At 38.8% G+C, this 26,577-nt stretch overlaps 2 protein-coding genes across 4 annotated transcripts in view; both read left to right on the top strand.

Moving 5' to 3' along the window:
• LOC122655572 (protein fluG) overlaps window positions 1–21,237 on the top strand; it is a 97,509-nt gene extending 76,272 nt beyond the window's left edge. The window contains exons 15-19 of one of the 3 annotated variants that reach the window (XM_043849788.1): window positions 6,679–6,867; window positions 7,398–7,630; window positions 8,765–8,907; window positions 9,932–10,017; window positions 21,105–21,237. In XM_043849788.1, the coding sequence (XP_043705723.1) occupies window positions 6,679–6,867; window positions 7,398–7,630; window positions 8,765–8,907; window positions 9,932–9,994 (628 nt within the window). In that variant the 3' untranslated portion in view covers window positions 9,995–10,017; window positions 21,105–21,237. Of the gene's footprint in view, window positions 1–6,678; window positions 6,868–7,397; window positions 7,631–8,764; window positions 8,908–9,931; window positions 10,018–15,346; window positions 15,371–16,224; window positions 16,324–21,104 lie in introns of those variants that run through there. The other 2 variants (XM_043849787.1, XM_043849789.1) reach the window with 2 other exon arrangements.
• On the top strand, window positions 16,433–22,593 carry LOC122655112 (expansin-A16-like; the record flags this gene model as incomplete). Its single annotated transcript, XM_043849348.1, has 4 exons — window positions 16,433–16,504; window positions 20,575–20,758; window positions 21,105–21,423; window positions 22,258–22,593. Coding segments are annotated over 4 exons (882 nt in total), but the record flags the coding sequence as incomplete, so codon positions are not given.
• Window positions 22,594–26,577: the final 3,984 nt, after the last annotated feature.

The raw sequence follows: 26,577 nt of genomic DNA, 5'->3' as shown, positions 1-26,577 counted from the left end.
GAGTTGGTAGAGACAGGTTTAAATGTGATCATTGTGGGAGGACTGGATACACCAAGGATAGATGTTGGTCTCTTCATGGTCGTCCTCCTGGCACATGAGGTCGTGGCGGCCGTAAAGGGGGAGCTAAAGCACACTCTGTGATGGCTGAGGCAGATGCTACACAGGATGAATCCACTTTGGCAGACGCAGTGTTTTGCAAGGTCATGTCACAGCTGAGCACATCTCCTGTACCCACAGTGGCCAGCTCTTCTTCATCCTCAGCTTTATAGATCTCCACCTCAGCTTCTACTGCAGTCCAGCCTTGGGTCATTGATTCTGGTGCCACTGACCACATGACTGGTACGTCCCATTATTATGATTCCTATACCATTTGCTCTGGTAAGGATAAGGTTAGGGTAGCTGACGGCTCCCTTTCCTCCATATCTGGTAAGGGTAGTATCCCTGTTACATCATATATTTCTTTTACTTCTGTTCTTCATGTCCCTAACCTTACACTTAATCTTTTATCTATGAGTCATTTGACTAAATCTCTGAACTGTTGTCATATTTTTTCCTTCTCACTGTCTTTTTCAGGATTTGGTGACGAAGAGGATTATTGGTAGTGGACATAAGGGGCAAGGCCTTTACCTTTTTTAACCTTTTTGGCCCACAACTCAGTCCTATGTGTGTTGACGTAATGATTGTAGTTTTATGGATTTTGTTATGTTATGGCATCATCGTCTTAGCCATCCATCTTTTGTTGTAATAAGGAAACAATTACCTCACTTATTTTTTTCTATTGCTTCTTCTCATGTTTTTCAATGTGAACCATGTATGTTTACCAGACATTGTCGTTCTTCATATCCATATCATGGTAATAGAACTGCCGCTCCTTTCCATATTGTGCATACTGATGTTTGGGGACCTTCCCTTACTACCTCTTTATTTGGCTATCGTTACTTGGTGTCATTTGTTGATGATTTTTCTCGTGCTACATGGACTGTTCTTATGAAACATAAAAGTGATGTCTGTGATGTATTTAAGAACTTTTATCAGATGATTCTTACTCAGTTTGATACTCGAATCAGAATTGTTCGGTCTGATAAAGGGGGAGAATACATGTTTGGTGGCCTCCAAACCTTCTTTACTAATAATAGCATTATCCATCACCTCACGTGTGTTGACACACCTTAACAAAATGGGGTTGCTAAGAAGAAAAATCTCCATTCATTGGAGATTTGGACGACACCCTTAGTCTCTTGTTTGGTTTGCATGTTCCCAAGACCTTCTGGTCTGCAGCTCTTCTCATTGCTTCCTTTCTCATCAATCGCATGCCTACCAAACTTCTTGATTTCAAATTTCCCTTGGACATCTTATCTCCCCAGGTTTCTGCTTTCTCTCTTCCTCCTAAAGTCTTTGGTTGTGTTTGTTATGTGCATGTTAACAAATCCGCTCGCATTATACTTGATCCCAAAGCTCTCAAGTGTATCTTTCTTAGGTACTCTTCTACTACCAAAGGTTACAAGTGCTATCTCTTCTTCTCGCCGGTGCCTTGTCTCCAAGGATGTCACCTTCTTGAGTTTATCCCTTTCTTTGCACCTTCTCAGCATCCTCTTCAGGGGGAGAATTGTGGAAGTGAACAGGCTACTGATTTCCTTCCTTCTCCTCTGCCTATCTCTCCTTTTATGCTTGACATTGGAAAACACAGAACTGTGGATGTAGTTGATACCGATGATCAATCAGGTGTGAATACAAAATTGGTTGTTGAAAGTGGTTTTGGTAATGAGAAAGGTAAGGAAAAGGATTACCACATTGGGTACAAAAGAGGTGAAAGCTTGAAGAGTAAGAAGACCTACCAAGAATCCTCTTTGGATCTACATCCTGAGATTCATTTTCCTCCATCAGGTGACATCCCTTCTACTCCATCTGATTTAGACCTTCCTATTGCTGTTAGAAAAGGGAAAAGAGCTTGTACTAATCCTATAGCCCAGTTTGTTTCCTATGATGCTCTTTCTCCTACAGTTCTTGCCTTTATTGCTGCCCTCTCTACTGCTTCTATTCCCAAAAATGTTACTGATGTTATGTCTGACCCAAAGTGGAGATAAGTTATGTCTGAGGAGATGATGGCACTTGAGAAGAATGGTACTTGGCGATTGGTGGATCTTCCCAGGGGACGTGTCCCAGTTGGATGCAGATGGGTCTACACAATCAATTATAAATCTGATGGTACTGTTGAGAGACACAAAGCAAGGTTGGTGGCCAAAGGGTACAGTCAAGTCTATGGAATTGACTATCAGGAGACATTTGCTCCTGTGGCTAAGCACAACTCTATAAAAGTTCTCTTATCATTGGCTGCTAATAAAGATTGACCATTATATCAGTTGGATGTGAAGAATGTCTTTCTTCGTGACGACTTGAAAGAGGAAGTGTACATGCAAACCCCACCAGGCTTCAAAATGCCTTGCCTCCTCAAGAAGGCACTATATGGGCTCAAACAGTTACCAAAGGCATGGTTTGAGCGCTTCCGGCAGGCTATTTTGAAGAATGGATATTCTCAGAGCCAAGCTTACCACACTCTCTTTACCAAGCAGGGCAATGGTACCATCACAGCCCTCATTATCTATGTTGATGATATTGTGGTCACTGGAGATGATACAACTGAGATAGATAAACTAAAAAACTACTTAGCTCAATAGTTTGAAATCAAAGATCTGGGTCCCTTGAAGTACTTCTTAGGAATTGAAGTATTGAGGACCAAGAGTGGAATCAACATATGTCAACAAAAGTTTGTTCTTGATTTGTTGACAGAGACAAGGATGTTAGGCTACAAACCAGCAAATTCTCCTATTGAGCAGAATCACAAACTAGGAGAAGATTATGGTCCTCTTGTTGATGCGGGAAAATACCCAAGGCTAGTAGGGAAGCTTATCTATCTTTCTATGACACGCCCAGATATCTCTTATGCATGGGAGTTATGAGCCAATTCATGCATGCCCCCATGAGTGGCCACTTGGATGCTATGTATCGTATTCTCAGATATTTGAAGTCCTCTCCAGGGAAAGGACTGTTGTATGCAAGGCACAATCACTTGAGAGTGGAAGGTTTCACTGATGCCGATTGGGCTGGATCCATTACAGACGGGAGATCTACCTCAGGCTATTGTACCTTTGTGGGAGGTAATTTGGTTACATGGAGAATCAAAAAACAGCTTGTTGTAGCCAGATCTAGTGCAAAGGCAGAATTTAGAGCTATGGCTCATGGAGTGTGTGAACTCATTTGGTTGAAGAGACTAGTTCAAGAATTGGGGTTTGACACTGAAGGGCCTATGAGACTCTACTGTGATAACAAGGCAGCCATCAGTATTGCTCACAATCTAGTGCAACATGACAGAACAAAGCATATTGAAGTGGATCGACATTTTATCAAGGAGAAGATTGAATCCGGCTGCATTTGTACCCCTTTCGTGAAGACCAGTGATTAACTGGCAAACATCTTCACCAAGGGACTTATCTCCCTTCATTTTAGTAGCCTATTATGCAAGTTGGGAATGCACGACATTTATTCTCCAGCTTGAGGGGGAGTATTAGAAGTTATGTAATAAGGGTAGTTTAGGAACTAGTCTTATGTCTAGTTGCCTTATTATATATTTTTTCTCCTTTTTTATCCCTTTTTATCTTTTACCTCCCTAGGGAGATGGATGTAATATTTTCCTTAATATCATTGATGCAATATAGATGTGTGGAGTGCTCTCTCCAACACAACAAGTTACAACCGAAATATCTCTCTTCCAATCCCTTGTTCTCTTCTTCCTCTCTTCGTCTCCTTCAACTTCTCCTCCTTTTCTTACTTGCATCCTTAACCTAAAATCCAACTAGCTTATCTACTTGTCTTTGGCACGCCTAGACATCACTTATGCAATGGGAGTGTTGAGCTAGTTTATGCATGCCCCCAAGAGTGGACAATTGGATGTTGTATACCGCATTCTTAGATACTTGAAGTCCACCCCAGAGAAAGGGCTATTGTATGCTAGGTATAACCATTTGAGGATAGAAGGCTACATTGATGCTGATTGGGCTGTTTCAGTTTCTGACAGAAGATCTACATCTGGATATTGCACATTTGTAGTTGGTAACCTGGTTACATGGAGGAGTAAAAAACAGCCGGTTGTAGCTCGATCAAGTGTAGAGGCAGAATTTAGAACCATGGCTCATAGAGTATGTGAACTTCTATGGTTGAGAAGGCTAGTCCAAGAGTTGGGGTTTGAACCTATGCGTCTCTATTGTGATAACAAGGCTGCTATTAGCATAGCTCACAATCTCGTGCAACATGACCAAACAAAGCACATAGAGGTGGATAGACACTTCATCACATAGAAGATTGACTGTGGCTACATATGCACTCCTTTTGTAAGGACTAGTGATCAGTTGGCAGATATCTTCACAAAGGGACTCATTCATCATCAGTTCAGTACCGTGTTGAGCAAGCTGGGAATTATGATATTTATTCTCCAGCTTGAGGGGGAGTGTTAGAGTTTATATATTAAGAGTACTTTGGGAACTAGTTTATTTACTTATTGTCTTACATTATATTTGTCCTTTTTTACTTTTTACTTCCCTAGGGAGTTGTATGTATTTCCATATATTATGTAAGTGAAGTAATATATGTGTGGTAGAGAACATTTTCTAAAACACAACATTCTACCATCATTTCTCTTCTTCTTCTTCTTCTCCTTCTTCTCCTTCTTCTCCTTCAACCTTCTACTCTCATCTCTCTTCTTGTCTTCTTGTTCTCTTACAATCTTTGACTTCCAACTAGTAGAGGGGTTGATATGGAAATAGTAACTGTTAGATAGATAGAATACCATGTGGTTGGCAATCTGTGATGCTTGAAGCCAAAATCCTTCCCTAATCATCCAAAACTTGATTAAGATTGTGTCATGTAGTGTAACGCTTTTGAGCTGAAACCTACCACGAGTCAATGGTGATTGCACCCTCTTTTTTCTTTTGTTGCGAGGGGAAATCAAAGTGAACGATTTGTTAACGTTGTATATTTTTTAATTGTTTCTATTTTAGTTTTTGTTGTTCTCAATTATTGCAGAGTCTTGTTGAAGTCAATTATTAACCATGCTACCACGGCTACTGCTTCTGCTACTACTACTGATATTTCTGTTGTTGTTGTCATCTTATTCTTATGCCCTCTCTAACCGGTCCACCATTTTTGAGGCACATGGATGGCTGATCTTGATGATTCCACTGTTGGACAGATAGAGCACCCTTTGCATAGTCTACATGTTGAATTTTGTCTCCTATCTCACCATGTCTCACCCTCTTGTTGATTTGCTGTTGTGCATTTCAAGCTGTCTAACAGTAGAGGGGCTGATATGGCAATAATAACTATTATATAGAGGACCATGTGGTTCAGACTGTGAAGCTTTGAAGCCAAATTCCTTCCCTAATCATCTAAATCTTGAGTAAGCTTGAGACATATGGTGTAATGCTTTTGAGCTGAATCCTATAATGGTAGACGAGTCAAGGATGGGGACAATATGACCACAATTTTTGAGATCCAAATAACGTGCCACGTGGCAGTTTTTTAGGGCCTTTTAGTGAAGGCTCTCCAAAGGGTCCATGTAAGAAGCTTGTCCTCGTAATATTATTCTATAGCTTCAAAAATTCAAACCTATTAAATATGTAACCATTAAAGGTACAAGGGGAAAGTTGATTGTTGGCAATATGACTCAGTTGGCCTGGCCACCAAAAATCTGGTATGTTGACTTTGTTACCTTGACACTTTCAAAACAGGAGCCACACCTGGTATGGACACAGATCTGACTGACACAGCCCATTGTCTAAACCTTATATAAAAAGGCAATATACATAAATCTACATAAGTTGACCTTCTCCATATATGGCTCTTAATGGATCAGATATTATCCGAAACTGTATTTGTGTTCGGTCTGATTAAGTAGGCTATGTATACAACAATATTCAATCTGATTAAGATCCAACAGCTTATACCTGATCAGTGATTGTTGTTGTTGTTGAAAAAGTATTATATGTTTTTCTGTTTCCTTATAACCACTCCATTAATTAGAGGTGTTAGGTGTAATTTTTAATAAAATAAAAGGTATATAGTTCCATATAAGGTCTTCATTTGTATAAGGTCACTCTTTTGTTTATTTAACAAGTGGAATATTTATATATCTGTAGTATATTTTATAGGAAAATTCTGACTCGGTGCCCACCCACCTATAGGGATCTCTTGGATATTTAGTCAAATATTTGTGGTTATCCGTTTAAGTAATTGATCTGTATCTGGTATGCACATATCCACCCCATATCTGACCTGTTTACAACCCTAATTCCATAGCACTTAAAAGAACTATTTATTTCATTGTATGATATGAAATTATTTGACGAGCTTGAGAGGATGGAATGCAGTTTCCCATGATAAATGCAATTATCAGATTTTTAATCTCCAGTGACTCTGTGATTAGCTTACACCTGGTTCTATCAGTAACTCAATTTGTCTCATTCCAGACGTTGCAATTACTCCTTCAATTTTTTTATATTTCTTTATGTTGGATTGCAAGTTTATTTCATAGATATCCTTCAAAGTAGACCCAAACTATGCGCTTTGAGAGCCATAAGAAACTAACTTTTTTACACATTGCATGGCTGTTCCTACATACTTCCTTAGGTACTCATTGGAGGATTTAGGCTCTGGATCCCACGTGCATTTAAGTCTGTGGGAAAATGGAAAGAATGTATTTATGGCATCCAGTGAATCATCTAGACATGGAATTTCCAAGATCGGAGAGGAGTTCATGGCTGGAGTTCTTAATCATCTTCCTTCAATCCTAGCATTTGCAGCTCCACTTCCAAATAGGTTGAGGATTTTGTGCTTCATTGTAAATTGATTACATTTTGAATTCTCTGACATTATTATTTCTTTATTATAGTATGGGTTACTAACTGAAGTGAACTATGTTTATGAAACCTAAGAATTTGCATTAATTTTGCAAGAGTTTTTTGTTCACATTCACATCACTGTTGGAGAACCAATTTTAAAGTATGATTTCTTATGTCTCTCTTGCTTAATCTTGAATATGACTATTATTGTAATTATATGTCACTCCACTTACAAATCAAATCCTTGTTTCATATCATCTGAACTCCAAAGGCTCTTGGTGCATCCCAATGATTTTCATTTGGGTCTTTTAATTTTGGAAAAACTTTTAAAATGGTGAATTTTTCATAAAATGGTTTTAAACAGTGAATGAATAGCCTTGTAGGCTGTAGCAATGTAAGGATTTACAGAATTTAGACTTATTCCAAAATCAAATGGTCATTGCTTTGATTTGATGCTTCTAAAATTTATTCATTGTTTGTTGATGTCATGGATTTATTCATCTGCAGTTATGATCGTATTCAACCAAATACATGGACTGGGGCATACCGTTGCTGGGGAAAGGAAAATAGAGAAGCTCCATTGAGGACAGCATGCCCACCTGGAATAACGGATGGATTCGTAAGCAATTTTGAGATTAAATCCTTTGACGGGTGTGCAAACCCATACTTGGGCTTGGCTTCAGTAGTCGCTGCTGGGATTGATGGCCTTCGGAGGCATCTTTGCTTACCTGAACCCGTTGGTATGTTGTGTAAAGTTTAATACTCAAAAATGTATCTCCTTACCCATTTACATTCACATGGAATTGTTATTCTCGGGCCTAGAGGAGTTTCAAATTTCGTCGTACTTAAACCATATACTTTCCTACACAAGTTATCTATCCAAAGTGGTGGAGAATAGAGATATTAATGTGCCTTAAATTATTATAGTTAGGGAGAATTATTTCCCCACACTCTCTCCTGGTACCTTTTCCAACAAACAGTGTAATTTTCTGCTATTTGGACTGATGGTTTGCAGTCTGACTGTGGGATAGATGGAGGACTCCCTGGATAAATAACTTGTCAAACTTCATTGCCAGTCTCAACTGTATGGCCCACTAGATATGGGGCTTTTGCCCTTGTCCTTTAAGGTTCTAGAAAATGTTTTAGATAGTAAAAAAAATTCAAAGCATTATAATGACTTGTACAGTGGTTAGTTTGGTCTGAAATTTGACATGTCTATATGATGGTGTGGACAATATGTTTACCAAAATTGAATTGCTAGGTGGCAGTTCAAGAGACATGACTGAAGGGGTTGCGTGTAAGGGCAGGATGGAACCCTGCTCACTTAAAGTAATGGTTATCCAAATTCCCACTACTTATTAGAAGAAAAGGTATTATAGTATTTAGTGTTTTTCTTTTGGAGTCAAAGCCAAATTAGGCTCAATGTGGGTTCATGGTTTTCCTTTTTTATTTTCTTGTGGTGCTTTCCTACCCATTGAAACCTAAAAACATGAGCTAAATTAGCAACTTATTATCATATGAAGCTTTTAGTAATAATTCTTTGTGAAATCTGTATAAGTTCCAACGTCACATACCATTGAATCTGTCATTTGGGCATAAGAGCATTTGGGTTGATAAGAGAAACAAAAGATGACTGCTTGCCTGAAAAATAGAATATATAATTTGTTTTCCTTTTTAAATCGAAACCACTGAAATGGGCTTGCAATGTTTAATTTAACAACAATATTTTTATTTGGCATAATGACTTGTTGAGTCTTCATTTCCCTGATGATCCTTATATTAGAATTCCTGTCTGATTTTTGTTGCTAGTGTGTAGTTCATATCTACAAATATGATTCTTTGACCTGACATCTTAGTCATGCTAAACTATGCAGAAACAAACCCTTCCAGCCTCCATGGAGAACTTGAAAGATTGCCACAGGAACTTTCTGAATCTGTTGAAGCTCTTGAGAAAGATGAGATTTTAAAGGATCTGATCAATGAAAAGCTTCTGACAGCTGTAATTGGTGTTCGCAAGGCAAGTTCAATCTCCCAAACTTGATTTCCAAAAGGTTTCCGAAATGTTGCATTATTGATGTATACAAGCAAAAAATTTAAACTCCTGTTTTTGATATTGAACAACAGTGCCACACAATCCACTGAAACCCTCTACTCTTTGTCAGTTATTCACCTGATGAAGATACATAAAAGATGTTATATGGATTCTTTCAAGCCTGACAATCTCATGCATAAATATTTGGTTGACATTTTGACACCTGATTCTCTTTGAAAGATTGGGAGTCGTCAATCTGTCTTGGGGAGTTGGGTCTAAACTTGATTAGGTAGCGGAGAATTGCCCGGTAGCTAGGTTTCACTGCTTATGAATCTTTAACTCAAATTTCACCCTTGTTTTCTTTCTGAGTACCTTTTAGATTGCATTTTTTTTTATAAGAAGAAAATCACTTTTAGATTGCATTCAGTTGTGGGCAATTATAATTTGATTGGTAGATCAAATTATTAACTTATACTTGGGAATGTTTTTAAGAAAGATGTTGATTTAAAGTGATGCCAAATTGTCGATATTATGAATGGCAAATAATATGAAATCAATACAAATAAATGCATGCAACCTCTAAATGCACCATGTCCACAAGGAAAACCTGATCATTTTGAGTCAACAGCCTTCAAACTATTTTACCTTGATGCTTCAAAAAAAAGTGCCATATCATTTCAAGTACTTCCATTCTTAGTTTATCTTCAATGTCATATACTCCAAAGTTCTGTATCCTTGCCATGTCTCGCTACCATAGTCTTCATATTTTGGAAAGCATGTTAGTCTTTCTGGAACCAATTGAGTGTAGGTACCTCATAAGTTTTGTCTATTTGGAGGACAACGTAACGTTAAATCTCATTTGAGTTAAAATGAACTATTTCATCAAGGCCTGCAAATTGTTGTGGAAAGCCATTATATTCAATCTAATTCATTTGCGTCAACAAAAAATTGAATTCCTGACCAAACAAATGCATGATGAGGAAGCTCACCATGATGCTTTCTTTTGCAGGCAGAGGTTAACTACTATTCCAAAAACAAGGATGCTTTCAAGCAACTTATACACCGCTACTAGTGAGCTGACAAGGTTTCAAACAGGTATCTTCTACACGAATTTTCAGCTTGAATTTAATGGATGCCTCTTATATTTCTTATGGTTAAGCATGCACAAGTTTACTCAAAGGTTATAATTACTATGTGATAAAATTGGTCCATCTATTTTTGGTCATCAGACTTGCATCTTAGTAAACTACTAGTGTGATCCCTATGGTAAATATAACAAGTCCGATGGATGTAGTTTAGGTCAGCTGGCTGACTTTTGAATTCTTTTCTGAACCAATAGAAGGTTTACCTCACTGCTAAACATTATTGCTAAAATAATTTGGGTCAGACTTCCTGCAGCTTGGTTGAATTTTATTCAACATAAACCCAGACTCTATTTTAATCCAAAAAAACAGTTTTGTTGGAATTTGAAGTATACCATCCATTTTGTCCAAAATTCACAAGAGGAAAAACCTTATAACAATAACAACAACTACTCAGACTTATCCCAACTAAATTTGATTTGCTACATGGATCCTTACACTCCAATCAGCTTTGTTCGAGGTCATACTAGATATATTTCCTAAGTTATGCATGTCTTTCCTCACCACTTCTTCTAGAATCATTTTAGGTCTACCCCTGGGTCTTTTAGCTCCTTCAATCTGAATCAAATCACTCCTCCGTATTAGAGCATCCAAAGGCCTCCATTGAACATGGGCATGCCATCTCAAACAACTTTCTCGTAGCTTATCATGTATCAGAGCTACTCCCAAATCCGCTCTAACATGATCATTCCTTACTTTATCTTTCCTAGTTTTGCCACACATCCATCTCAACATCATCTCAACTAAACTGAGTTTATCTATATGATGCTTCTTAACTACACAACATTCCGCATCATACACCATAGCGGTCGTATGACTGTCCTATAAAATTTTCCTTCAAGTTTTAAAGGAATACGTTGATTGCACAACACTCTGGACGCACCTCTCCACTTCATCCATCTTATTTTAATTCTTTGTGAAACATCATCCTCTGTCACCTTCTTTTTTATGATTGAGCCCAGATACCTAAAATAATCACTTTGCTGAATCTCCATCTCATCAATTTTCACCACTTCATTATCTGTCCTTGTGTATCTAAAGCTACACACCATATACTCCATCTTTGTTTTACTTATCTTAAAACCTTTTGATTCCAAGGTTGATCTCCATAACTCCAACTTGGTGTTAATCCCTGCTTTTGTCTCATCCACCAAACAATATGAGAGAGGGCTGTACCCAGTGCACAAGGCTCCCGCATTTCGCAAGGTCTAGTTACCACCAGCGCAGTGGCCCGTGTCACACCCCGGCCGGTTAGTAAGGGCAAGGTGTGACCGAATGCCAACTGGCATTCAATCGATCCCCTAGGATCAATTAGTGCAGTACTCCATATCACAGTTCATAAACACAGTAAATCATTGCAGCGGAAGAGAATAAACAGTAATAATAACAATAATAATAAAGGAATTAGATGATAATTGAGTATTTGTATTAAGTGAAACCTGTGATACAATGTATAGTTCTTAAAAGGCACCACAAGTACAAAAGTAGAACAGTAGCTACATATTATATCTCACAAAAAGTTTATAAACACAAAAAGATTAGCTTGCTCCATCAGGCCAGATCAAGTGAACGCGCATGCATCGCATCCACAGAAGGCTTCATGAACTTCAAACTTCTGCACCGCACTGTCTCCCTCAGTGTGGAAGTCAGAAGTAGTAATATCAACATCATATGGTTTCTCAAAACCAGCAGCACTATCTGAAAAAGAATAGGTACCACAGGGGTGAGCTCCACTGAACCCAGCAAGAGAAACATGCAAACACAAGCATATAGTCCATGCTGCATGACCTATATCTAAGAATGCTACTAACATCAATGTCTAAGTCTCATGAGGTATAAATGCTACTGTAGTAGGTATGATATTCCCAGTCACGGAATGAACTCATCAGTCTTCCCAAGAATACCACTCTACTATGGTGGGGACCCGCCAGTTCCGGAATATACACATCAGACCCCGACGAACCCCCAATGATAACCCTACTGTTGTTCACATTTCAGTATGCACTCATCAGATCTGGGACAATGAATGACATTCCGGTATTAACCCTTCAGACCTGCCACGGGTTATCCAACACCTTTACCCCTGTTGGCAAGGGTCGTAGCATTTGGGTTAATGATAGCCTAACCATATGCATTTCTAAACATGATGTCATATGAGGTAGCGATAGATAGTAATTTAGAAGTCCAACGTCATTTCTCAACACGTCACATTAGATCATAATAAAAGTATGCAAATGCAAAAATGAGATGACACCTATAACATGCATACTTCTAATGCAAAGCAAAAGCTATAAAAACTACATGAATATACTATTAGGATGATGGATGTACATGGCAGTCAGCATAAATAAAAATTAAAGAGGAAACATTGCAAAGAAAGTCAGAATTCCCTTACCTGTACTGGAGAATATCCCTAGACAAATGGAGCTCCAATACACACCAAATACCTCACCACTTGATGTTATTAGTCCCTAAATAACCAATATATAACAAATATTAGGTCTAATATAGTCCTAAGTAAAAGCCTAAGGTACCTAAGAACCCAAGACAAGCCAAAAGGTAGAACCAGATTTAGAACTGGCTGAATCCAGTTCACTTGGCAGTGTCTGTTTTGGGATCCAAAGTCCATGGATCATTGAAGTATGGGGCTACTTTCCCAAAATTAGTTTAGGGCTTTGATAGATTACAGCAATTGGAAGGTTTTGACCCATTTGCATGTAGGATCAGATTAGGGTTTCAAATAAACTTTTAATAATTATAATTTCTGCAATTTTTCTTAAGAAAATGGCTGAAATGAGAGAAGGAGATGAGGGACTGATATTACAGCCTGGTTTTAGTAACCTACCAAGCTATAACCAAGTCTTAAATGGGGATTTTATCAAAAGCTATCTAAGCTATTAGGTCTAGGCTGAAATAGGTCTTAATTCTAAGAAGAAAACAGCATAACATATAGAGAAAAGGTTGAGAAAATAGGGATTTAGGGTTACAGGTTGTTCCTAGAATAATAAATTGGTTAATTAGGTCTTCAATTTAGGGTTTTGAGCAACCCAATTTAGGGTTCATCTTGTTAGGGTTGATATGGGTCAATGATTCATCCATTAGAGAAGAGAGAAGAGAGAAGAGAGGAATTTGGGAAGAACAGTTTCAAGTTTAGGAGCTTTACCTGAATTTAGAGTGTTCTTGATGATGGCAGCCCCAAATCCCAAGTTCCAATTGAATCTCAAGGTTAGATGAGAGCAATCCCAGCTTTCCTTCTCTTTTCTTTGGTTTTCTTCTAAGCTCCCAAGGCTGGAAGGATTTCTATTTGGTGTAGAAATGAAATCCTAAGCTAAGGATTTCTTATATAGGAAGTCTACTAAAGGCTGTTTGTTACTTGTTAATTAGAATCAGTTTTTTAAATGTAATTTTCTAATCTGTTTTCAAAGTAATTTAATTACTTAATTCTAATTTTTAAGTTGTAATTTAGGATTTTAAAGGTAATGGAAGTGGGCCCGGGTATGTTGGCACCTAAGCAGTCTAGATCTACAAAGGGGTGTGGGTCCCACTAGGTAAAATTTACCATTCTGCCCCTAGTACAGTAATTAAACAAGAATAGTATATATATATATATATATATATATATATATATACATAGAATGGGGTTCTTACCTATATACCAGCCTAGGATATGGTGAGGTTCCGCATATGCTCGACCCAACAAGTCTAGCATAAGAAACTGATATGCTGGAACCCGGCAGGATTTTCAGACTCAAGGATAGCTAACTGTCCTGGCTCCTCGGAATCCTCCATAGGTGTGTCAAAAGATTGCTCTGAATCCACCACCGATGCAGCCCACAACATAGAGGCAAGCATCGACACAGACCCAGAACCTGTAATCACACAGGTTCGAAAAAATTCAAATTAGAGGTGGGTTTCACAGCCCGGGTTTGAGTCCTGGGAATCAGGGAACACTGAAGGAAAAAACATACAACAACCTCATCTTGAATGTCTCTTGTTAAATCATTCATGATAAGCGCAAACAAATAAGGGCTTAAGGCTGATCCTTGATTTAACCCAATTGTAATTTGGAATTCACTACCTTGACCCCTCCCCCCGTAGTTGTTACACTAGTCACCACACCATTATACATATCTTTAACTATGTCCACATATTTAGTTGAAACACTTCCCTTCTCTAGTACTTGCTAGATTAACTCTCTAGGGACTCTACCATAAGTTTTTCTAGGTCAATAAAGACCATATGGAGATCTTTCGTACACTCGCTAAATCTTTCCATGACTCTCCTGAGTAAATAGCTTCTATCGTGGATCTTCTTAGCATAAGACCAAATTGGTTCTCCATAATAGTAGTTTCTTGTCTCTGGTGAGTTTCAATACCTCTCTCTTATAACTAGATGGTATGACTCATTAGTTTTATGCCTTTATAGTTATTGTTGCTCTGAATGTCACCTTTATTTTTCTAAATTGGAACCACAATGCTTCTCCTCCATTCATCTGGCATTTCCTTGTGCTCATAATCTTATTAAACAACTTGATTAACCAAGATAAACCACAGATTCCTAAGCTCTTCCACACTTCTATTGGGACTCCATCTGGACCTCGTGCCTCGCCTAAATGAGGAAAAACCTTATACAACATAAGTAATTTAAAATAATTGTCACTATAATTAGCATAATAAATTATATCATGCATTAAGAATGGCAGTGTAAGCATCTTCAGGGTCCACATACCTTGTGCTGTTCTAATGTACCCAATACTGATCCATTTACTATAGAAAATGGCAAAAATGCTCTTGATATATTGATGGTGCAGTAAAGTTTAATACATAATTTGGTTAGCATTGCATTGGCAATTTAGGGATTTTGCAGTGCACGAAACACAAGTAGAGGGGATATCAATACCAAAAATGTGGTTAGCATATTCTAACAGAGATCAAATGAGATCCAAACAAGATCATGTTGATTCAAGGAGCTTGTAATTTATTGAACAAAATGTCCATTGACTTTACAAAATGGCCAAATATCTTTTTCCAATCCATTGTAATGGAGGTCAAGATAGGATCAGATTAAGTTCATGTTGGTTTAGAAAGAGAGTTTCTCATTTAGTGACATAGGGGGGGGGGGGGGGGCAGGCGAATTTATTTTCGCGCTAAACATATTGATTGGGTTTTCTATTCTTGCAAAATAACCAAATTCCCTAACAAGCTGGCTGTTCAGTGTAACATCTTTTTAGATTTGAATCTTAAGGCCAGTACAGACTTATGTTGTGCTATATTTTCATGTAGGCCCAGTCTGGTTATAAGTAAAGTGAAATTAAAACAAAAAACCAAATGTATATTTTTCTAGTCATGATTGTATAATTAACTTTGAAATTTACTAAATATGTAATCAAATTTTTTCAATAGTTCAAATAGATTTGTGCTCCCTTTGTGATACTCTATATTAAATCTTTGGTTGAGAAATAAAGTAAAATTTAGTTACCATATTTAGCAATTTTGGGGGGTTGAATTACACAATTGTGGTTGGCCATGAATTGAAAATTCTCTTGTTTTTTAAAAATTTTCACTTCTCTTTTCTTCAACCATGGATTTAAGGATCCGGACCCTCTCCAGCATATTGGCTAAGTCCACTCGGGATCGTGTGGGACCTATCTGAGTCCTAATCCAATACAGGTTGCTTGCAATATTACCCTGTTTACCCCCTGTTTTGCCCTAACTTGGCTGATCCTGGCCAAGACTTGTCCAAGTTGACTTGATATCAGATCAGGATCAGCAGTGGCCAATCCGAATCCCCTAGTCCAGGCCCTGCATCCTTACTTGCAATTAGACAGAGCCTTAGTATTTTTCTTTGAAGGAATGAATTAGGGTTAGAGAAACATTAGTTGTGTGTATATAATAATTTCAATCATAGGTAACAACATGTCTGTGTCTTTCTAAGCCATATTATAAATAGTCACTTTTTCTTGTTTTTGCAATCAGTCCCATGTTTGTTTTGGTTCTTATAGTAGCAATTCCTAGAGCTATATTATTTTAACACCCTTATAATTCCCATGGATTTGCATTTACTGAATTTTACAGGATTTCGTAGATTTACATTAACTTTAACTCAGCGTTTAAATAGAAACTATAGTTTAGAACTTGAAACTAATAACTGAGTTTTGCAGGTGCTGATCCCCGCAAAAAGCAGAACTTAAGGCTAGAGGTCTAAAGGGATGCCCAGGAGCTCGTTGGCTAAATCATCGATTATAGAGTTATCATATCCCTTGTTCTTTGATTTTAGAATTTTTCCTGTGAAGTGACGTGGTGGATATCATAGGATTTCCTACAAGTATAAGTTTGTTTTATTGGGTCAAGTAGGAACTAAAGGAATAAAGAGAGAAGGTTCCCCATGCTCCCAGTGTGAGAGGGATCTCCCACGCCACACCAATGGTGGCACAGAGAACGGTATTATTCACATGGGACCCCACATGTTTAGAGGTGAAGAAAGTTAATAATAAAAAAGTCCATTGCGAGAAGGCGTATGGTATATTGGTTGCATGAGAAACTTTTTCCCATAAATAAAATGAAGGCAAAGAAAAACTTTTCTCCCCCCCCTTCCCCCCTCCCCAAAAAAAAAAAAAGTAGTTGGTACTTCATTCAAGTTGCAATGCATTAACCTAACAGGGGGAAAGAAGTCTTTGCCAATCTCACAGGTGGAGTCTGGGCACTGTGAATCCTCTAAAATAGGGGGAATCCAAATTAAAGTTATTTTTCTTTGTGATTTGGCTGTGAGGTTCACAAATCTGTGAGTTTAAAATCCTCCCCTCCCCCTCCCTAAATAAAAATTAAAGTACTAAAGTAGTATCAATTCTTAGCCATGCTCTGAGCTCAAGTGCATTTCCCCAACCCACCGAAATTTTTCTGCATTTTGGAATTAATACCAATCTAGATTGTACATGGTTGGTCTGTGATTAAATGTTTTCCATCCCTTGCCCTGCCCTAGATTAATTTGTTACCTACTTGGCCTCTTGGGTGGCATGTGTGTTAGTTTCAGTTGATGCTATCCTCATGATCATAGTTTGCCAACTCAAGGTCTTAAACTCAACTTAGGGTTCTCGATCAGGAGTTGACCCTCAAGTTGCATGGACTGAAGGAGTCAAAGGTCTATAAGGGGAGTGAGGAGTTTTAATTCAAATTTTATTTTCCTGTAAAATAGAATTTTCCATTGTTTATTTTAATGTAAAATACAAATTAGGGCATTAAAAAGTATGAAAACTTTACATGGAGAAAAGTTTGTGTAAAATAACAACAAACACAATCTTTTCCCAGCTTAATGGGGTCGGCTACGTGGATCCAAAACGAAAAGGAAAAGGGTAATGAAGAGATGGAGAAAAGGGGGATTGGAAATGAGATGAGAAATGCAAAATGGCAAATGACAAATGAGAGATGGAAACTAAAAAAGAAAAAGGAACAAAGAAAGATCAAAGATCAAAGATCAAAGTAAGAGGAAAGAGGAGAGGCATAGCCCAACAAGTCAGGAGAATCTCAAGTAAATGAGGTCTGCTACATCGATCCTTGCCCTCCAATAGGCTCTATCCGAGGTCATAGTAAGTACAAGACCTAGACCTATGCATATTCTTCCTCACAACTTCTCCTATGGTCATTTTAGGCTTGCCCTACACTCTTTTAGCTCCTTCAATCAGGAGCATATCACTCCTCCTTACTTGAGTGTCCCTAGGCCTCTGTTAAAATATCATTTACACAAAAAAAAAAAAAATAAACAAAAAAGAAAAAATAAATAAATAAATAAATAAATAAATAAATAAACAAAAAAGAAAAAGAAAAAGAAATAATATATCAATGAGTTGTTCTGGACTCTCTACTATCCCTTAAAGAACGAGCCCATGTCTAGGCCCAATCACAGCGCTACACATGTCCTAAGGTACGAAAATCGAACCAAACAATTTTCAAAATAGAAATTACCCCGTGAAATTGAAATAAAAATCATACAAGATCAAGCCTAATTAAAGAGCAAGTGACTTTCCTTTGTGTTTCAGCAGTCCATGTTCTTTTAATATTTTCATAAATTTTATTACGTCACCCGGTTGCGCTAAACAAGTTGCCCCTGCGCCTTGACACAGGGGTATGAAATGACAGCCACACCCCCTGGAACCCTAGAAATGACCAGGGGTGTGGCGGTCATTTCGTGCACCCTTGTGTCAGGGCGCAGGGCCGGCGTGTCTTGCACGACCGGGTGGCATTCTTTTTCCCATTTTATTTTTGGGTAAAGTACACGTACCCCCTGTAATGCTCCCAATATTCCTCGTAACCCCCTAAGCTTCTGATAAATCCACGTACCACCCCTCAATATTCCACATACCATCGCTGCTTTACCCCCCTAATACCATTTAAGTCCACACCAAGTGTTAAATGCTAAAATATGATCAAACTACCTTTTGTTCTATCTTTTGTAAAATTTAAAAAGACCTAATTGCCCTGAACTATTTGCTAAAATTGAAAAAGATCAAAATGCCCTCATCTTCCCCAAATCATCGTCTTCTTTTACATACCCAATACTACCACCACCACCCACCATTAACACCTTCACCACCGTGAAGCCCCACCTCCAACACCAATAGGAATCAAAATCATTTCTTTCTCATTCAATCAGAGAAGATTTCATAGAATAGTTCCAAAACTTAATTGGAAAAAAAAAATAAAAATCTCAGTTGGACGGAGAAGCGGAACAAAGAGATTGTTGATTACCTCTGTAGCCTTCCTAATTTTAACTTGCAGGAACCTTGTCTCGACTACTCTTCCGATGAATTCTTCAGATGTGGAAGAAAATTCACCAAAGTGTATCCGAATCTCCAACTTTTCTTCCTTGCTTTTTCAATTTTCTTACTCAATTGGGATTCCTGTCTCTGACCATCTAGAGAAAGTCGAGGAAAGAGGAGGGAGAAGAGAGTGGGGCTTGGTTTGCTGGAAACGATGGGGTGAGCTCTGGTTTTAGCAAGAACAGGTTGAGCATCGACGGGGGAGAGGTGTAGAAGATAGGTACTGGTGTGAGGGTTGAACAACTAAAAATTATCAGAATGTTCCGTAATTCTTGACTTTGGAGGGTATTTGGGGCCGGTTTGTTGTCTGTGAGCATGAGCAGATTGGATTTGCCAAATAAATTAAAGATTTTCATTTTTTTCTCGTTGGGGTTCTATCAGTTTGGGCTGAAATTTGGGTATATGTGTACTTACCCTGGAGCGATTCAAATTGTACACGGAGGTCGGAAAGTTGCCTGAGTTGGGGGTTCTAAAATCAAGTTTCAGGTTGGATTCCTTCCTGCTCTACTGCCAGGAACAATTACAGATAGCTTTCTTTGATGATTCGAGGGCTGTTTCGCTGGGTTATAACTTAGATTTCATAGGGTTATGAGTTGTGATTCAGGTCCTAAAATTCCAGATTGATCCATTCTATCTTGAGGAGGATTTTCTCCTTCGTAGGTTCCTGTGGTAGACGTGGAGGAGTTGGAGGTGGGGCTTCACGGTGGTGATGGTGTTAATGGTGGGTGGTGGTGGTGGTATTTGGTATGTAAAAGAAGATAATGATTTGGGGAAGATGAGGGCATTTTGGTATTTTCAAATTTTAACAAATAAGTCAGGGTAATTAGGTCTTTTCAAATTTTAGAAAAGATAGAAGAAAGGGTAGTTTGGTCATTTTTTAGTATTTAACACTTGTTGTGGACTTAAATGGCATTAGGGGGGTTAAGCAGGGGTGGTACGTGGAATATTGAGGGGTGTTACGTGGACTTATCAGAAGTTTAGGGGGGTACGAGGAATATTGGATGTATTACAGGGGGTATGTGTACTTTACCTTTTATTTTTTGTTGAAAGGATGAAGAAGGCTGTCAGGCTACATGGTGTGCCTACATCAAACATAAGAAAGGAAAAATGACAGTCTTGCCCCCATGAAGTGAAAAATCCCACCTCTATTTGGATTCTCCTTACGTCCTCTAATGCAGGGCCACACAGCCTGGCCAGTGTCTATGCCTGCTGCCGCGCTGGACGATCTCTAACTTGAGGGTAGGGTGCGATGAAGAAATCCCCAGACTAGTAACTAGTTAACTACTGGTCCTGGCCTTGCACACCGTATTAAGTTAAAAATAACCAAAAGAAGACATCGGTCTGAAGGTAGCTAATTCGGGTATGTATCGAGAGAGAATGCCTCAAGAAAGAGCCACGAGCCGTTTCACAAGACCAGCATAATTCAATGGCCCCCATTCCTCTCTTTCTGCAGGCCAACTAACTAAACCTCAAAGCCTGATATAGTACGTATTCAATTTAAACCACCAAGAGAGAGAGGCAACCCATGCATGTAGCTACCTAGCTTTCCTTCAAATTTTAATATAAAAGTCTCAAACCCAGCAGTGAAGACCATTCAAATTCCCTCCGATCATCAATTTAACCTCTGCTAAAATGGCATCGCCTTGGTGCACCCTCTTGTCATTCTTGTTCATCCTGATAGCGCTTGTCCTACACAAGGCCCAAGCTGTGGGCAACCACCATCGCCAATTGAATGGCCACCGTGCACCTTGGCGACCTGCCAATCATGCTCACCATGCACCTTTGCTCCATCACAAGAACCACAAACCTCGGTTCAAGCCTGGACCCTGGCAAATGGCTCATGCTACCTTCTACGGAGGCAGCGATGGCCAAGGAACAATGGGTAGGTTACGTTTGGTGTATGCATTCTTGGAATAGATTCTGAGTCTAAAGAAAAATCAGGTTTCAAAATACGTTTTTGATTTAGAATCTGTTTCAAAAAATGTATACCGTACCAAACATAGCTTTAGTAAATTTGCAGGGAGAAAGTTCAATTCTTTGGCCGGGAGCATGGCCTCCCCATATGAATAGACACCTCTGCTCCCTTGTTTTGAGGAGAAGAGAGATAGACACATGGAAGTGCTGGCGTAGGCCACACTCCTGAACAGAGAACTACTTTTCTATTTATAAAAATAATTATTTCATGCATGTATTATATAAATTAATGAAATAATGGATTTGTATGGTAGGGGGTGCTTGCGGTTATACTGATTTGAACAGCCAAGGGTATGGGTATCAAACAGCAGCATTAAGTGAAGCTATGTTTAATAAGGGGTCGACATGCGGAGCATGTTATGAGATCAAGTGTGTGAACGATCCCCAATGGTGCAAGCCAGGGCAGCCTTCTCTCTTTGTCACTGCAACCAACCTTTGCCCACCAAACTACTACCTATCAGCCGACAATGGAGGATGGTGTAACCCACCTCTCCAGCATTTTGATCTTGCCCAGGCTGCTTTCCTTCAGATTGCCGAATACAAGGCCGGCATTATTCCCGTTCATTATCGCAGGTAATTAAATCATCATTTTCTGCAACTTTGATTTTATACATTCTTTCAAAAATAAAATCAAAGTTGAGCACGAAAAATAAATAAAGGTAGGGGGAGGGGGAGCTTCCATATCATAGATCTTTATCCCCGGCCTCCAGTTCCCTATCTGGTCCAGTTCCCCAATGCCCCTAACAAGGGGGCGCAATGACCATTCCACCCCTGCCTAAACACTCTGGCCTTGGTGGGGTCCAAACCCCTCCCCCCTTCCCCCCCCCCCCCCCCATTAGAGGCACTGGGGAACTGGAGGAGATAATTTTTCTCCATATCATATATGAGTGTTGAGTTAGGTGAGGTGAAGAACTTGTACTTGTTTCCCACAAAGTGTCACAATTCACAAATATGAGTGTTGATTGGGTGGGGTGGGAAATTTATTAATTATATTTTTTCTTGTCTGGTGGTGTCAACTCACTTTTTCCTACCCTCAAAGTCATTTTGTGTCTGTCACTCTCCTCCTCTCTCATTTCCTCTTTCTTCCATATAGAATCCCACGAACTCAGCTCAGATTCATGTACGAGAACATTCTCGTATGCCTGGATGCCATCGACATAGAATCCAAAAGAGTAGATTCCATCTGGATGGCATCCAGGCATACGAGAATGAAAACATTAGTCGGCCTCGAATCCCACCCCAACTCCATTTCCTCTCTCTCTCCTACCAAATCTTGCCGTATTACAAAATACATATTCCATTATTTCTTTTCCTTCCCTTTCCTTGTCAATTCAACCCACATTTTCTAACTAATTAATTAAAAAATGGTTTTTACATATATATATAACGTGGCTGCATGCATGTCAGGGTGCCTTGCCAGAAGAAAGGAGGGATTAAGTTCACCATAGGAGGGAGTCAATACTTCACGCTGGTTCTGGTATGGAATGTGGGAGGCGCAGGAGACATCAAGAGTGTGCAAGTGAAAGGTGACAAAGTGCCATGGACACAAATGACACGCAACTGGGGTCAAAACTGGCAAACCGGTACCGTTTTGGCGGGCGAGTCACTCACCTTCCGAGTCGTGGCTAGCGACGGTAGGACCTCCACCTCCTGGCACATTACCCCACGTAACTGGCAGTACGGCCAAACCTTCGAAGGCAAGAACTTTAGGTAGTCATCGATCGATCCAATCTCATATCATCATTGATCGATCTACGTAATACGTACTCGTTTAAAAAATTAAGCAGAGAGGCAGCCTCCATTCACCACCTCATCATTTATATTTATATTTATATTTATACTTCTCCCCCCAAGAATCTTGTTTGATTTGTTATTAATCGCTCATGTTTGCTGGTTAATTTTGGTCAAGAATGGTGTGGGTTTTTTTTCTTTTTTTGGGTAGAAGAATGGTGTGGTTATTATTACTTGTAATCCATTAGTTTCACAAAATGTTTGAAATTAAGAGCAAGAGTTGGTTATTTTGCTTTGGATGAATATTCAAGAACTGGTTTGAGTGAGTACATATTGTGTATATCATCTGTATGACAGTATAATTAAATTAAAAGCTCAATGTTGTTGAAAATTGAATTTTATTTCCGGTGTAATTCATCAAAGGTACATGACTCTATTAAAAATTCAATTTCAAGGTTTTGGGAAGAGCAAAAAAAATATAACTAGATTAATACGAGAGGATTAAGAAGATAAAACTTCAACTCAAGAACAAAATGAGACACTACATTTTTTGTTGGGAGGTGGATTATGTGAGGGCTTTTAATTTTCTATGCTTCTAATATGTTGGGGTTGATTAATTTTTGGTATTTATAAGTATACCTAATGAACAGTACAGGCCAATTAAAACTCAGAAAATTCTTTTTTATTTTCCACTCCTTTATTTTATGGGATCCTGTGTTAGAATCGCGAGTACAATTCGGCGGAAGCGAATTGGAATCGTTGCAACTGATGGATAAATTATTCAAATCTCATAACGAAACTTAGGGTTTTAATTGTTACATGAAATTTCACAAGCGCAAAGCAGCCTCCACGTGATCTTAGCCCTTTCGTAATAAGTCTCACACACACGTACAACTTTGCGTTCCCTTTAATGCAAGCTCGCTCCTCCACAATCAATTGGATTTTTGCCAAAACCATGATCACAGATTGATAGAGAAGGAGATTAGAAACGATGGAAATCCTCAATAATATTATGAGAGGTTGTTTCATGGTTTTTCACAACATATTTTTATATAGTGCAAAACCCTAGTATTAAGTGATGAGATAATTATTAAATTATTCCTGGATTTTCCTAGTAGGAATCAAAATTCAACTCGTAACCGAATTCCTTTTTCCAACATCCTAATGCTAATCCCCTGGTATGTGTTCATATTGGCATATAAGCTAAGTCCTCCACATATATATGATGTGAGATTAACAATATCCTTTTAAAAAGGTTAAGGAGTAAAGGAGGGCTACTATAAACTAGCCTTGAGGATGCCCAACTACAATCGCGTCCATCGAATCCACATTTGTGTAGATTAAATTAATTAATTTGCATAACATAATAATAGTCTTTGGTAGTCTTAGGTTTTAACTTAAAATGGTTCACAACTAGGGACGAGATTAGACATTCCGTTCATATGGTCACCGCACTATGTGTACTTTGAAATTGAGATTTCAACGCACAAGTGCAAGTGTACATATGATGTGTACATTAAACTATATCATACAAGGATTTCACATGTAGGTTACTATCGGTTTGATTAGAATGGAATTTTCATTGGTAATGTACGGTTGGTCCCTTGACCTGAAAGGTCCATATTGGTGTGGTTACGCATTGTGCGGGTTTAGATGCACCAATGGTTGATGTCTCTATGACTATATTGGTGTATTTGATTCATACTATTGTCGTATTAAAAAGAGATACCCAACATGGTATCCATTGTCCTAATTGGAAGAATATCAAGGAAAGAGGAAGTTTGTAATTGATTGGACATAAATCCGGATCCAGTGACATTTTGGTAAAATATTTTGAAATTTATAGTCATAGAGATATTAACCGTTGGTGCGCCTAGGGTATGGTCATGTTCAATGGAGGCCTAGGGACTTCCCAGTAAGGAGGAGCGATATGATCCCGATAAAAAGAACTAAAAGAGGAAGGGGCAGACCTAAAATGACCATAAGAGAAGTGATGAGGAAGGGCAATAGGGCATGCATAGTCTAGGTCTTGTACCAAATATGACCTCGGATAGAGCGTATTGGAGAGCAAGAATCCATGTACTAGACCCCATTTAGCTGAGATCTTGCAGGCTAGCTGGGTTGTGCCTCCCCTTACTTTCATCTTTTGTTAACTTTTTATTTTCCAGGTTTCGTATGTCATTTTTCATTTTTCATTTCCCATCTCATTACTCATTCCTCTTTTGTTTAAACCTCAGTTTTCCCTACCTTATTTTGTTTGGATCCATGTAGCTGACCCCACTAAGGTTGGATAAGGCTGAAGTTATTGTTGTTATTTTGAAATTTATATAATTTAATGATTATTGATATATTGTTTTCATAAATATTTGTTGAAACGTTTTCATGGGCTCTCTTTGGTATCATTTTTATTTTTGTTTTCTGACGCAATGTTTTTGCTGGTGTTTGATGTCATTTATGGACCCTATTTCTATTTAATATAAATCAAACTAATAGAAAAACCATAATAGGATCAAGACCCATTTATCTATCATGGCAAAAAGTCATTTTTAGCCATTTATGCAAGTATCATGCATTAATGAACATGTGCACTTTCCTTTTGCCTCTCTCTCTCTCTCTCTCTCTCTCTCACACACACACACACACACGCCCACACACACGTATGAGTACCTATATATTATATTATAGAGAAATTATCAACGCGACCCCCTGACGTTTGCCTATATTTTAAGGCATACCCACTAACTACCATAATATCAGTGCCACCCCCTGTTTTACCAAACTAATTCCACAGTGACCCCCTACCGTTAGTTAAGAGCTGTTAAGTGATGATGTTAGCTATTAAATATTTTTTAAAAGACAATTTTACCCTTCTTAGTAGGTGAAGTACCTAAACTACCCTCGCAATTAAAACACCCACAAACCCCGGCCTTTTTCTTCCTCACACGCGGTGACAACCTTGAGAATCCACTGCAACGTACCTACCGTCTTCTGAAGAAGAGACATAGTCCGATGATAAACCGGCCCAGCGTCAACCGACCACCATCTTCCTCACTCCGGCGAGTACAGGAGATGCCCCATTTCCTCTGTTTACTGGTATTTCATGTTCGTTTCGCCCAGGTTTTTCTACCCTGGACACGTCGAAGCTAAGCAACAATTTAATGGTTGATCCTGTTGACGGAAGGAAGAAATCTGAGATGGCAAGTGGTTACCGGTTGTTTGGGATCGATCTGGTAAATATACCAGATATCCCGGGTTCTACAGAGAAGACACCATCATGTCCCATGAGTGTATCCAGTGCAACCATTGATGGATTGACCCCACTGGCTGGTTCTGGAGCTGATTCAGACCAAAAATCGGACCTCTAGCTCAAAGGTCTCGAAGGAACATAAACAATGGTTGGTACAGGTGTCACCAAAGGGGAGTCAAAGCAAGCAGAGTTACTGTAGTTCTTCCACCAGGAGTCGTATCAAGGTATGTTAAAACCTGTTGTTTGATAATCAAAGGTGCATGATGAACACAGATTTTATTTAGAAAGAGGTCATGAAGTATAGATTTTAATTAGGAAGCACAATAGTATCATTCATCTGATAATTTGTCCACAGAAAGTGGATTTGTGATTCTGAAGGTTCAAATGCAAGGGACTATTGTTGGTCGGGCTGTTGACTTGACTGCATTGGAAGGGTACGATCAACTTATATTTGAACTGGAGGATATGTTTGAGATTGCAGGTCTAGTAGTGTTATGTGTGCACAGCCATAGACTGTGTGTGTGTGTGTGAGTTCAGGTAGCAGGGGAAGGGAGTGGGGTGAGTGTGTGGCGTATGCCCAAAGTACAGGGGAAGGGGAGTACAGTGTGTGTGAGAAGAGAGAGATCGATAGAATGGAAAGTATAGAATGACTTAGAGTGGCCAGACATGGGTGGGGTAGAGAAGCTCGTCAGGTAGCAGGGGAAGGGATGGGGCGAGTGTATGCTAGTTTTGAAGTCTCCAAAGGTAAG

The sequence above is a fragment of the Telopea speciosissima genome, chromosome 3, assembly GCF_018873765.1.
Source record: "Telopea speciosissima isolate NSW1024214 ecotype Mountain lineage chromosome 3, Tspe_v1, whole genome shotgun sequence".
Taxonomy (NCBI): Eukaryota; Viridiplantae; Streptophyta; class Magnoliopsida; order Proteales; family Proteaceae; genus Telopea; species Telopea speciosissima.
This window is presented reverse-complemented; position numbering and strand designations above follow the sequence as displayed.